Source organism: Hypanus sabinus, chromosome 29 (assembly GCF_030144855.1).
Source record: "Hypanus sabinus isolate sHypSab1 chromosome 29, sHypSab1.hap1, whole genome shotgun sequence".
NCBI lineage: Eukaryota > Metazoa > Chordata > Chondrichthyes > Myliobatiformes > Dasyatidae > Hypanus > Hypanus sabinus.
In genome coordinates this window covers 10,304,178-10,317,438 of record NC_082734.1, presented here as the reverse complement: position 1 = coordinate 10,317,438, position 13,261 = coordinate 10,304,178, and the positions used below count along the sequence as shown (strand labels likewise).

Genomic DNA, 13,261 nt, shown 5'->3' with positions numbered 1-13,261 from the left:
ACCCTGGCCGTCCTCAGTATTATGTGGCAAGGGCAGAATGAATAAAGGGAGGACGTTATCTGGGCTCTTTCCCGTCACTGCCTAGGAGAAGTTTGTAACGAGTTTTCTCTGTGTGCTCCAGATTCTTCCTATCATCCAAACACAAATGGTTAGGGTTAGTAAGTAAGTTAGTAAGCAGTTAGTGTCCTGATCAAGGGTCTCAGCCCGAAACGTCGACAGCGCTTCTCCCTATAAATGCTGCCTGGCCTGCTGTGTTCCACCAGCATTTTGTGTGTGTTGCTTGAATTTCCAGCATCTGCAGATTTCCTTGTGTGTGAGGGTTAGTAAGTTGTGGGCAGGCTATGTTGGCGCCGGAGGAGGTGTGTGTGTGTGCGTGTGTGTGTGTGTGTGTGTGTGTGTGTGTGTGTGTGTGTGTGTGTGTGTGTGTGTGTGTGTGTGTGTGTGTGTGTGTGTGTGTGTGTGTGTGTGTGTGTGTGCGTGTGTGCGTGTGTGTGTGTGTAATTTTAATTGGATCAATAGTGAAAAAAGCAAAAAAGAAAAGTAGTGAGGTAATCAGATGGCAAGAGGGGAAGAAGCTGTTCCTGAGTCACTGAGTGTGTGTCTTCTGGCTCCTGTACCTCCGTCCTGATGGTAGCAATGAGAAGAGGGCATGTCCTGGGTGATGGGGGTCCTTAATGAAGTCTGGGCTCAAACTACAAAACACTGCACGTATAGTCACACACAGTATATATAGTTACAATCTAGCACGTGGCCTAGTGGATAAGGCATCAATCTAGTGATCTGAAGGTCACTGGTTCGAGCCTCAGCTGAGGCAGCGTGTTGTGTCCTTGAGCAAGGCACTTAACAACACATTGCTCTGCGACGTCAACGGTGCCAAGCTGCTTGGGTCCTAGTGCCCTTCCCTTAGACAACATCCGTAGCGTGGAGAGGGGAGACTTGCAGCTTGGGCAACTGCCAGTCTCCCATACAACCCTGCCCAGGCCTGCGCCCTGGAAACCTTCCAAGGTGCAAATCCATGATCGCTCGAGACTAACGGATGCCTATTTATTTAATCAGCATCTCCAAGAGGACTACGACCTTTTTGTAGGGTTTTTGAAGGCTTGTGTGCTTCAATGACCCAGAGAGCTATGTTGGCTGGAGTCAGGGCTTTGTGCTTTGGCTCTTGGTTGGGTCACCCATGCCAAACAGGTCAAAGGGTAGAGGTCAGACTAAGAGTGGTTCAGGGGCTCAGCTCAGGGCCAACCACCCTTAAGGAAACAGCAATGAAGGATCCTCCTGCGGCGGTATGGACTGAGATGGAGGACCTTCATTGCTGCCCTGAACGCCAGCGGGATACAGTCAGAAAATAATATCAGCAGAAATCCCAGAGTGACACAGCCTGAAGATCGGCGGGCTTGCATAAAGTGTCAAGTGCTTGTTTTTGCAAGATGGTAAAATCGGTATAATATTACTGATGTATAAATCTGTGAAACAGCAGCAGGAAAGATGAGAAATGACCAGTGCAGGACAGGCGCGTGCCTGTGAGTTGTGGTGGGTAGGGAGGGGTCGTGGCAGGCCGCTCAGATGGGGTGTACATGCCATGACCATAAGACATAGAAGCAGAATTAAACCACTCAGCCCATCGAGTCTGCTCTACTATTCCATCATGGCTGGTTTTTTAAATCCCTCCCAAATCCATCCCTGTACCTTTATGCCCTTAACAATCAAGAACCTATCAACCTCCGCTTTAAATAAACACAGCCATCTGCAGCAATGAATTCCACAGATTAACACCCTCTGGCTAAAGAAATCCCTCCACATTTCTGTTCCAAATGGACGTCCTTCTATCCTGAGGATGTGCCCGCTGGTCCAAGACCACCCCCCCCAGCCCCACTACAGGTCCACTCCAAGTCCACTCTGTCTAGGCCTTTCAATACTTGATAGGTTTCAATGAGATACCTCCTCATTTTTCTAAACTCCAGCAAGTAGAGGCCCAGAGCGTGTGTTTTATACAAGTGATGAATGTAATATCTGTGCTGAGATGTCTCTTGGTGTGTCTGTACCTGCCCAAGGTCAGGAGCTGGGAGAGGTGTCTGCTCCCCAGTGTGGCCTGGGACCCCACTCCCTAACCCCTGCTCACTACCTCCTCCATCTCGTTTCCCTCCGCCAGTTTCACCTGGAGCTGCGCCCGGCTCCACCGCAGTATGACCACCCTCTTCACCGGGCAGATCCTGGAGGCGTTCGACACCGAGTTCCGGGAGCTCTACGCCAACTCGGACGCCGTGAACCTGCACGAGGAGCTGGGAATCAGTTCGGACTTCAAGCTCCGAGACAAAGGCACCGAGGGCGGCCTCATCCCTCCCCGCTCCACCGAACTCCAGCGCAAGCTCAACAACCCCAAGTACTTGCTGGCGATGGAGGGGGTTCGCCGGGCAGCCTCGGACAACAAGCTGTCGCCGACCATTGACGGTAAACTCCCGGAACGGGACCGGACTCTGGCCCGCCGGGACCGCAGGGGGACCCTGCACGAAAGCAGGAAGGAGGACGACGGCAAGAGCCAACGAGCCGTCCACGATTGGCTGCTCAAGAACGATGTCAGGGGCCTCGACCAACCGGAGCCTCTGGAGGACCTGGTCCCGCCTCACAAAATGCCCAATAGCAGCAAAGTGGGCGGGAGCAAGTTCAAGTTCCCCAACTTTGGGAGGGCGCTCTCCAGAAAGGACCGATCCAGCCTGATGGGCAGCAGGGACTTGTCAGAGCTGGCCCCCAGCGGCCCCTCTGAGTCAGACCTATCCTCCAAAAAAAGCACCAAGGGCAAGAGGAAGAAAGAGGAGGTTGATGGCCAGGACAAAGCCAATGCAGGTAAATGCACTCTAGGAAATTGGGTTATTATTGCCACTTTTCATGAGAAAATGTGTTGTTTTGTGGCAGCAAACATAAAATACTATATTACAATAATAAACATGTGCCATGTCGTATGATGTGGGCGATCATGGTCTCGTGACCATTGATGGTTCCGGGTAAACTTTTTACAGAAGTGGTTTGCCATTGCCGCCTTCTGGGCAGTGACTTCACAAGACAGGTGACCCCAGCCGCTACAATACTCTTCAGAGATCAGCAACACGTACAACACGCTGGAGGAACTCAGCAGGTCGGGCAACATCTGTGGAAACGAGCAGTCAACGTTTCGGGCCGAGACACTTCATCAGGACTCGGCCCTAAATGTTGCCTGCTCGCTTCTACGGATGCTGCCTGACCTGCTGAGTTCCTCCAGCGTGTTGTACATGTCGCTTTAACCACAGCATCTGCAGTGTACTTTGTGCTTACTCTTCAGAGATCAACTGCCTGGCATCAGTGGTCGCGTAACCAGTACTTGCGATTTGCACCAGCTGCTCATCCGACCATCCACCACCTTCCCCCATGGCTTCACGTGACTGATCGGGGAGCTGAGCAGGTGCCACACCTTGCCCAAGGGTGACCTGCAGGCTAGCCGAGGGAAGGAGAGATAGCTCTACCATGCCACCCAAAATAAGTAGACGGTGGAAAAGAGGAATAGGTTCATGGGTTCATGGACCATTGAGTAATCTGTTGACAGAGGGAAGAAATAGTTTCTAAAACTTTGAGTGCGGGTATCCGGCTCCTGTATCTCCTCCCTGATTGTGGTAATGATAAGATGTCCCAGATGGTGGTGGCCCTTAATGAATGATGCTGCCTTCTTGAGCCTCTGGTCTTCGCAGAGTGATGAGTCTCTGCCTGTGATGGAGCCGGCACAAGGAGGACAGATTCTTTCTGTCCTGCACACTGGAGCCCCCATACCCGGCGGTGATGCAGCAGGTCAGAATACCTTACACCGCAGATCTGTAGAAATTTGCTTCAGTTATTGGCGACACACCAAACCTCATCACACTGGCACGCCTTCTTCGGGACAGATCCTCGGAGATGTCGAAGCTGCTCGTCCTTTCCACTGCCAGCCCCTTGATGAGAACTGGCATGCGTTCTCCCGACTTCCCCTTCCTGAAGCCCACGACAAATTCCTTGGTCTTACTGGCGTTGAAGTGCAGAGTTGTTTTTATATGACGCCACTGAGTCCATGGGTTGTGGGAACATTTCAATGATGGGGCAAGTGAAGTTGAGTGAAGTTATCCCCTCTGGTTCAAGAGCCTGATGACTGAGGGTTAATAGCTGTTCCTGAACCTGGTGGTGTGGGACCTGAGGCTCCTGTACCTCCTTCCTGATGGCAGCAGTGAGAAGGGACCATGATCCGGGTGGTGGGGGTTCTTGATCCTGGTTGCTGCTTTTCTACGACAACGCTCCGTGTAGATGTGCCCAATGGTGGGGAGGGCTTTACCCGTGATGGACTGGGCTGTATCCACTACTTTCTGTAGTACACAGTAAAACAATAACAGAATGTAGAATAAAGTACAACAGGCACAGCGTACAAGAAGGAGCTGTACAAATAAATAATAAAGGAGCAAGGTAGATTATGAAGTCAAGAGCTTATCTTATCGTACTAGGGTATGGTTCAATACTTATAAAAATGGGGTAGAAGCTGTCCTTGAGCCTGATGTTAAACACTGACGGGGTAGGGCAGCGTCTGTGGTGGAAGGTGCAGTCAACTCAGCTTCTCCCCCCTTCAAAGGAACTGCCGGATCCACCGAGTGTTTCCCACACTGTCAGTTCTTAACGGCGGGAAACACTCGGCGGGCCGAGCAGCTCCTGTGGAGGGAGAGACCTTTGTTGCTGAAGGAAACTGAACTGTTCCCCTCTCCACGGACGCTGAATGGTCAGCTGCAAATTTCCAGCCTTAAAAACAGAAGGGGAAACACTCAGTGAGCTGGGCAGTGCCTGTGGAGGGGGATACATTTACACCATGGAACAACACAGCACAGTACAGGCCCTTCGGCCCATGATGTTATGCTGACTGTTTAACCTACTCCATGACCAATCTAACCTTTTCCTCCCACATCAGAATCAGACTCAGGTTTAACATCATCGGCATACGTCATGAAATTTGTTAACATTACATCAGTACAATGTAATGCACGATAAGCATAGAAAAAATAAATGAATTACATTAAGTCATATATATGTCTATTAAATAGTGAAATTAAATAAGTAGTGTAAAAAAATAGGAAGTATAAAAGTAGAGGTAGTGTCCAAGGGTTCAATGTCCATTTAGAAATCGGATAGCAGAGGGGAAGAAGCTGTTCCTGAATCATTGAGTGTGTGTCTTCAGGCTTCTGTACCTCTTTCCTGATGTTAGCAATGAGAACAAGGCAAGACATGGGTGATGGGGGTCTGTAATGATGTCCTGGATGCAACGGTGGCTGGAGCTCATGATGGGGCTGACTGAGTTTACAACTCCCTGGAGCTTACTTCGATCCTGTGCAGTCGCTCCCCATCCCCACCCCAACCCGCATTCCCGGTGGTGACGCAGCCAGTTATGGTGCTCAGCACAGTACATTTGCACAAGTTTTTAATATGCTTTAGTACGGAAAACGGCTGAAATGTCAGCTTCCCCCCTCCTCAGATGCTGCCCGGCCTGCTGAGTGTTTCCAACGTGTAAAAAAACACAGAAAGATGAACAGTTCCTTCCCCCCCCCATCAGATTTCTGAATGCCCCGCAAACACAGCCTCTCGCATTATTTACATATTTATCAAACTGTATATTTATCCATGTCCAGTGAGCTCTTTATTAGGTATAGTAGTGAAACCCACTGCTGGAGCCCATCCAATTCAAAGTTCAACATGTTGTGCATTCAGAGATGCTCTTCTGCACACCACTGTTGTAACGTGTGGCTATTTGAGTTACTGTTACCTCCCTGTCAGCTTGAACCAGTCTAACCATTCTCCTCGGACCGCTCTCATTTTTGACAATATGTTTGTGGTCTTCTGCTGCTATAGACCACTCACTTCCAGGTTTGATGTATTGTGCATTCAGAGATGCTTTTCTACACACCACTGTTGTAACATGTGGTTATTTGAGTTATTGTCGCCTCCCTGTCAGCTTGAACCAGTTCGGCCATTCTCCTCTGACCGCTCTCATTAACGAGGTGATTTCACCCTCAGAACCGCCACTCACTGGATGGTTTTTGTTTTTCACGCTATTCTCTGTAAACTCTAGAGACCGCTGTGTGTGAAAATCCCAGGAGATCAGCGGTTTCTGAGATACTCAAACCACCCCATCTGGCACCAACAATCATTCCACAGTCAAAGTCACTTCGATCGCATTTCTTCCCCTTTGTGGTGTTTGGTCTGAACAACAACTGAACCTCTTGACCATGTCTGCATGCTTTTACGCATCGAGTTGCTGCCACCTGATTGGCTGATTAGACATTTGCATTAACGAGCAGGTATACAGGTGTACCTAATAAACTGGCCACTGAGTGTATGTCAAAATACAAAAGGTCAAAGTGAATTCACTATCAAAGTATATATACATTACCATACACAACCATGAGGTTCATTTTCTTGCAGGCATTTGCAGGAAAAAGAAATACAATATAATCAATGAAAAACTGCATAAACTGGGAAACATACAATGTGCACAAGAAGGTAAACTGTGGAAAAAAAGTATTAAGATCATTAGTTCTGTGATCTGGGCTCTGCCTGTGTCTGAACCTCCAGCCCTGTAACACACTAAGGTCTTTCTGCTCCTAAAATTCTGACCTTATCTAGTTGACTCTGAAATCCTCCTCTGCCCACCCCTCTGCCTCCCTCAATCTGCTCAAACATTCCCCCCACCCCCCCCAACTGAACCAATGTCCAGCTGCCCCCCGAAAGTCCCTTAGTAACGAGGAACGCGGGTTTTGGAAATTCTCAGCAGGTCAGGCAGGGACAGAACCTGAGCTAACGTCTATTGCCCAAGGACAAGGAGTGGAAAAGCAGAGGGCGTAGGGTTGGCACACACAAGGGATGCTGGAGGAGCCCATCAGGTCAGGAAACATCGATGCTGCCGGGCTTGCTGAGTTTTGTGTGCGTGTGTGTGTGTTTAGCTCAAGATTTCCAGCACCTGCAGAATCCTTTGTGGCGACGGTTTCAGTCGAGAGGGGGAAGGATTTAAAAGCAACCCGAGGGGCAGCTTCTCCACGCAGAGGGTGGTACGTGGGTAAAATGAGCTGCTGGGAGAAGTGTTTGAAACTGCATCAATAACACTTAGGAGACACTGGGACAGGAAAGGACTCCCAGCCTGGGGTCCGTGCACCCCTTGGTGCATGGGAGGAGTCCACGGCATTAAAAAAGCTGGGAACCCATGGTTTAGAGAGATTTGGGCCAAACACAGGCAAGAGGGGCAAGCTTAGTTGGGTATCCTGGATCCGACTGTATTTTCAGACTGACTGGCCAGTTCCAGCATTTTCTGTTCTTAATTCAGAAACCGTCTTTTACTGACACGGGAGCAGAATTTGTTTGTACTGAAACAAAGGAGCAGAATTGGGCCATTCAGCCCATCGACTCTGCATCCAACGTTCCCTCCGACTTTTTGTTAACAGCTGCGTGGACCAACCCTTACGCTGAGCAGGGAGTTTTTACAGGGCCTGAAAACTGCGAGGCGCTTTAATTGAACATTACAATAAGGAATAATTCCAACTGCGCGGCAACCAGGCTATGCGTGCGGGGGCATTTCAGCTACCGCATGGCCACGCAGCTCAGAGGGAACGACGTGCTGACATTTGATCGTGGCTGATTTACCTACAAAGAACCCGCCGAGGGATCTCAGTGAGGTGGGGGGGCGGGGGGGGGGGGGGGTAGGAACTACAGATGGTTTGAGACCTGATGCGGGGTTTTGTGAAGAAACATTTGAAATTCCTCAACACCGTCCCCCTCCCCCCCGACACCACCTGAGCGGTGTCGCTGCATTAATTTTGTTTTGGGACAAGGTTTTTTTAAATCAAGAGCAGGGACAGGGCGGGGAATTGCTTCTGTATCGTTGAAGGCGCTATATGAATGAAGTTCCAGTTGCCCAGGTTCAAGCCTGTGCCTTTTGGATTTTACAGGAAGGTCGAGCTCTCCGTTCCTGGAACGCCACGCCAGCACCAACACCATCAAGAGTAAAAAGGAGAAGTGCCGGATTTCGTGAGGAGTTGGCGGCAGACCCGTGTTGCAGGCCGTTCGGCCCTTCGAGCGTGTGCTGGACATCATCTTCTCATTTTCTTTTTCCCGCCAACTCTCCCCCCCCCCACCAGTTCCACCACTCACCCACACATCAGGGGCAACTAGTCCGCCAATCGGCCCGCCTTTGGGGTGCGGGACGGAATCGGAGCGCTCGGGATGATCACGGGGAGAATGCGGGAACCCCACGTGCTGGAGTTTGGGAATGAATCCGGATCGCTTGAGCTCCGCAAGGTGTGGAGGGGGGGGGGAAATGGGGCGGGTTCACCACAGTAGATTTGCTTGTACAGCCTGGTGTACCTGTTTGATGTCTTTTTCTGGTCCGGCGTCGCGTCTCGATCGCTCGGACCCGAATGTCCGACTGTCCCGGGTCGGACAGCCGGCAACTTCGTGGACAACAGCGCCCCGTCGTGGCCAGGCGAAGAACTGCACATTCATATTTCCTCATATCACCGAGAAAGGGTACGTTTGTAAACTTGTGGGGCACGGGAGGGGGCAGAACACCACCTTCTGCCTCCTCTAAAAGTAGGCGATGAGTGTTTTGGATAAGTTCACATTACAGAGTGAAAAACTGTCATCTCGGGGTCTGGTATCAGCAGCATTGGGACAACCTGTTGACAAGGTCACCAGTGCCTGCCTGCCTCTGTATTTTCAAAAGTTCGAAGGACTTTTTACTATCTAGGTATGTGTACTTTATGCAGCCTCGAAGTTCGTCTCCTTACAGGCAGCCACGAAACATAGAGCCCCGACAGAAACCATTAGAAGCAAAAGAACACCCAATGTGCTGAGAGAGAAAAAAAACAAATTGTGCAAACGGTAAAACCAAGCAAACAGTGTTCAGAACTGAAGTTCACAATGCCAAGCATCACCGCAGCCGATTCGAAAGCACCAGCCCGGCGCATTGCACAGAGCAGTGAGCCGAGCTGGTCCCTCTCTCGCCTCCGACCCCGGCACCCCGACCATTTCAATCCGGCCCGGCCCGTGCTTAAGTTGTCCAAACCGCGGGACATTCCTCACTCTCGGACCCGGGCTCTGCTGCTTCACTACAGCTCTCAAATCGTTCAGACCTCGGACCTCGTCTCGCCCCCGCCGCGTCGAATTTCCCCCTCGTTCGCCTCCAGCAACTCCAGCCCCGGACATGGCTGCAACCGTCCTGGTCCCCGCAAAATGCCACATCGTACGGCTCAACCCCGATGGGGGAAGCCACAGGCTACAGCTTGCAGCAATTGTTTACCAGCGAGAACGGCAAAATATTTAGTCACTTTCTTCGTTCCAGTGGCCACGAGGAAGTCGCCACTTAAGCCAGTAAGTAGCGGCTTGGTAAACCAGGCGTGTGTGAGAGATTGAACACTGAATGCCCTGCAGGTTCGGATCCAGATTGATCCACAACACGTACGCAGAAACAGTCAAATGCGTCATTCCTGTTAAAACCAGCACAGCGCAAGGTGTGGTGGGGTGGGATGGGCAGCCCGCGAGTGTTACCACACGCCCGGGCACCAACATCGCCTGCCCACAACACTCGAACGAACAACACAGAACACAACGAGCAATGAAACAACAACAGCAGAACAGGCCCCGGCCCTCCCTCGCGACGATCTACTCACACACGTGGACAGTCCCCCTCACGACAGGGCAGGCCTCAGGCCTGCAGGCTTTGGCCATCGGGCGTGGACTTCCGGGATTTGGGACTTCCATAATCATTCCAGACAGAAGGTTTTCCCACTTTTTCCCAAGGTTCGGAATCACATTAGCCCTCCGAACCGATACGGACGCAGACGGGAGTTGGGAATGTGGAGCGACAGGCAATCGTCTGGATGAACTCAGCGGGCCAGACAGCCGCCGATTCAACACCACCCTCAACCCCTCTCCTCCAGAGTCTACCCGGCGGCCTGCCGATGCCTCTCCTCCCGCTGGGACTGCACACAGAACCAGCACCGGCCTGAGCCAGGAGGAGAGAAGCCGGTGGCCAGTGGAGTCGGAGCTCAGGGGAAGGCCCGGACCATCCGGGGCAGCTTGTGGAGGATGGACGCGGTGGGACAGAGAGCAGCCGTGATCTTAGCGCATGGGAGAAAAGTCAAGAGTCTGACTGGCCTGCCCCTGTTCGTTTAGCGAAACAGCACAGACTAGAACCTTCCGGCCCTTCGAGGGCACCACTCCAGCAATCCCTGGCACCCCCGATTTCACCCTAACCTAATCACGGGGACAATTTACAATGACCAATTAACCTACTCGGTGTGCCTGTGGGGAGAAAAACCAAAGCACTCTGGGAAACCCTGCGAGGAGGGGGTACAGGGGTCACCAGAATTGAACTCTGAACTCCGACATCCCGAGCTGTGATAGTGTCGCGCTAACTGCTACGCTGCCATGGCGACCACGGTTATGTCACCCAGGTTTTCTGTGTTCGGGATATGGACTTGGACTACAGACTTTTTTCTCAGTCTTATAGCTTTTTATATTCTGCGTTTTTCACCCAAACTTTCTCTCTTTTTTTTGTGTGTGCAGGGGGTGGGATTGACGTGGCTGTTCCACTCATGTTTTTTTTGTGCGGTGGGGGAGGGATTTGTGGGGGTTGGTGAACAAAAGGAACCGTCCCTTTCTTCCTCGGTTCCGTGGCTCTCTGGAGAAGAAGAATTCCAGAGGTTGACACTTCGATAATAAATGAACCTTTGGATGGTTAGTTTAATTAGTGCCTTCTGCTTCTAAATCTTGAATTCCCTAAGAAACTAGGCTGGCACCCCAGACCCAAGTATAAAGTTTAAAGTAAGTTTATTATCGAAGTGCATAAATGTCACCATGTACAACCCCGGGGTTCGTTTACTTGAGGGCATTCACAGTAAATACAGAAATCACAATAGAATTGACGAAAGATCGCACCCAACAGGGGACAAACAGCCAATGTGCAAACCATGCAAAATACAAAAAGAAAGGAATAATAATTATAAATAAGCAATAAGTATCAAGAATATGAACAAACAATCCTTGAAAGTGAGTCTAGAGGCTGTGGGAACAGTAAAGGTATCCCCTCTGAAAAAGGATCTAGTGCTCTCCCGGTGTGTATGATTTCTCGAGCTGCCAGCCGGGTGCAGATATTGATTATTACAAATGTTTCGATGACAAACTCTCTCATCCTGAAGATGGCAGAGTTTCTCATTGAAACGCCGGTTATAATTGATACCTGTACCTGGCTGGAAGCCCGTGGTAACCCGCTTTGGTTCAAGAGGAACGCAGTGGGAATACAGACCGAGACGGCACCCACTGGGGCTGGGATACAGAAACAACCAGGACCCATGGGATCTGGAGTGCACTCAGAGCCAGCACCCTTGGGAGTTGGGATCCAGACATGTTACACTTGCTTTTAAGCCAAGATTTGCTCTCAGTATTCATGCTGTTCTGAATTCAGAGGATTCAACATCCTAAATGACTCCAGTAATAGTATTTATAGTTTATAACTTTCGGTGTTTTTCTAAATGGGGCTCAGAACTTGCTCTCATACAGGATGAAAATGTTTAAAGGCATTCCAGGATTATTGCAAGAAGAACGTAGGTGAGACTTGTTCATCTTTGAAACAACAATGTGAATGTATGTATGTTACATAAAGAAATGACTTTACACTAAACATTCGGTATAAACTTTTGTACATTTCTGTAATTTTGTTTTAATAAACTTTATTTTAAGGATATTTGACCCAAACGATTAACAGTGGTTGTTTTGGAGAGTACATTTTGGATTGCGTTGGAAGGAGGATGGCACGGTAGCACAACGCTTTACGGTACAGGTGACCCAGGTTCGATCCCCGCCGCTGAATGGAACGAGTTTGTACGTTGTCCCCAGGGGGTTTCCTCCGGGTGCTCCGGTTTCCTCCCACAGTCCAAAGACCTACCGGTAGGTTAGTTGGTCATTATAAATTGTCGAGGGTTAGGGGGATCGCTGGGCGGTGTGGCCAATAAATAGGGAAAAGTATTTCCACTCCAGAAAGGAGCAAGAAAGATTTGCAAGTGTGACATAAAACAGTAGTTAGGCTCTTCAAGTTCTTGGGTGTCAGTATCTCTGAGGATCTAACCTGGACACCACTATGAAGGAGGCAAGATATCGGCTGTATTTCATTGGGAGTTTGAGGAGATCTGGTTTGTCACCCAAAACACTTGAAAACTTGAGAACAGATGTACCGTGGAGAGTGCTCAGACAGGCTGCATCACTGTCTGGTATTGGGAGGGGAGGGCTACTGCACAGGATCGAAAGAAGCTACAGAAAGTTGTAAAATCATCTCTAGCCTCTGTAATATCCAAGACATCTTCAAGGAGCGGTGCCTCTATTATTATGGACCCCCATCACCCAGGGCATGCCCTTTTCTCACTGTTACCATCCGGACAGAGGTACAGAAGCCTGAAGGCACACACTCAGTTATTCAGAAACAGCTTCTTCCCCTCTGCCATCCGATTTCTGAATGGACATTGAACCCATGAACACTACCTCGCTTTATAAAAAAATTCTGTTTTCACCCTATTTTTAACTATTTGATACACATAAATATACTTTTTATAATCCATTTAATATTTTCTGTCACGTAATGCATTGTGCTGCTGCTACAAAGATAATAAATTTCACGACATAGGCCAGTGATATTAACTCTGATTCTGACCACAACGTTGTGCTCCAAAATCAATCTGAGTCTTCCCTCCCACATAAAATCTCCATTTGTCGTTCATCCACACGCCTATCCCGGAGTCTCTTAAATCTCCGTAACGTCTCTGCCTTTACCACAACCTCCGGGAGCCCGGTCCATGCGCCTGCCACTCTCTCTGTAAAAAAAAACACACTACCTCTAAAATGTCCAAGAAATCGGAATAACTTCAATAAAGTTCTTCAAAGTTAAAAACAGATTGACATTCACATCTACAAAGGTGGAGCTGTTCACTTTGGAATGAAGAAGGATAAGAGGCGACTTGATAGAGGCATAGACAGAGTGGATGGCCAGTTCCTTTTTCCCAGAACGGAAATACCTAATATGAGAGGGCCTAATCTGAAGGCAATTGGAAGGGAGTATAGGGGGATTGCCACAGGTAGGTATAGATGATGGGTGCAAGCTATGCACTGCTAGGGGTGGTGGCAGAGGCAGATACAATGGGGACATTTAAGAGGCTCTTTCGGTAGACACAGGGATGCTAGAGAAATG

The 13,261-nt window shown here is 49.7% G+C and overlaps 1 protein-coding gene across 1 annotated transcript in view; it reads left to right on the top strand.

Moving 5' to 3' along the window:
* Positions 1-11,772, top strand: part of LOC132382964 (protein FAM83F-like) — a 36,779-nt gene extending 25,007 nt beyond the window's left edge. The window contains exons 4-5 of the mRNA XM_059953581.1: positions 2,150-2,841; positions 7,974-11,772. Of these exons, the coding sequence (XP_059809564.1) occupies positions 2,150-2,841; positions 7,974-8,056 (775 nt within the window). The 3' untranslated portion in view covers positions 8,057-11,772. The remainder of the gene's footprint in view (positions 1-2,149; positions 2,842-7,973) is intronic.
* Positions 11,773-13,261: the final 1,489 nt, after the last annotated feature.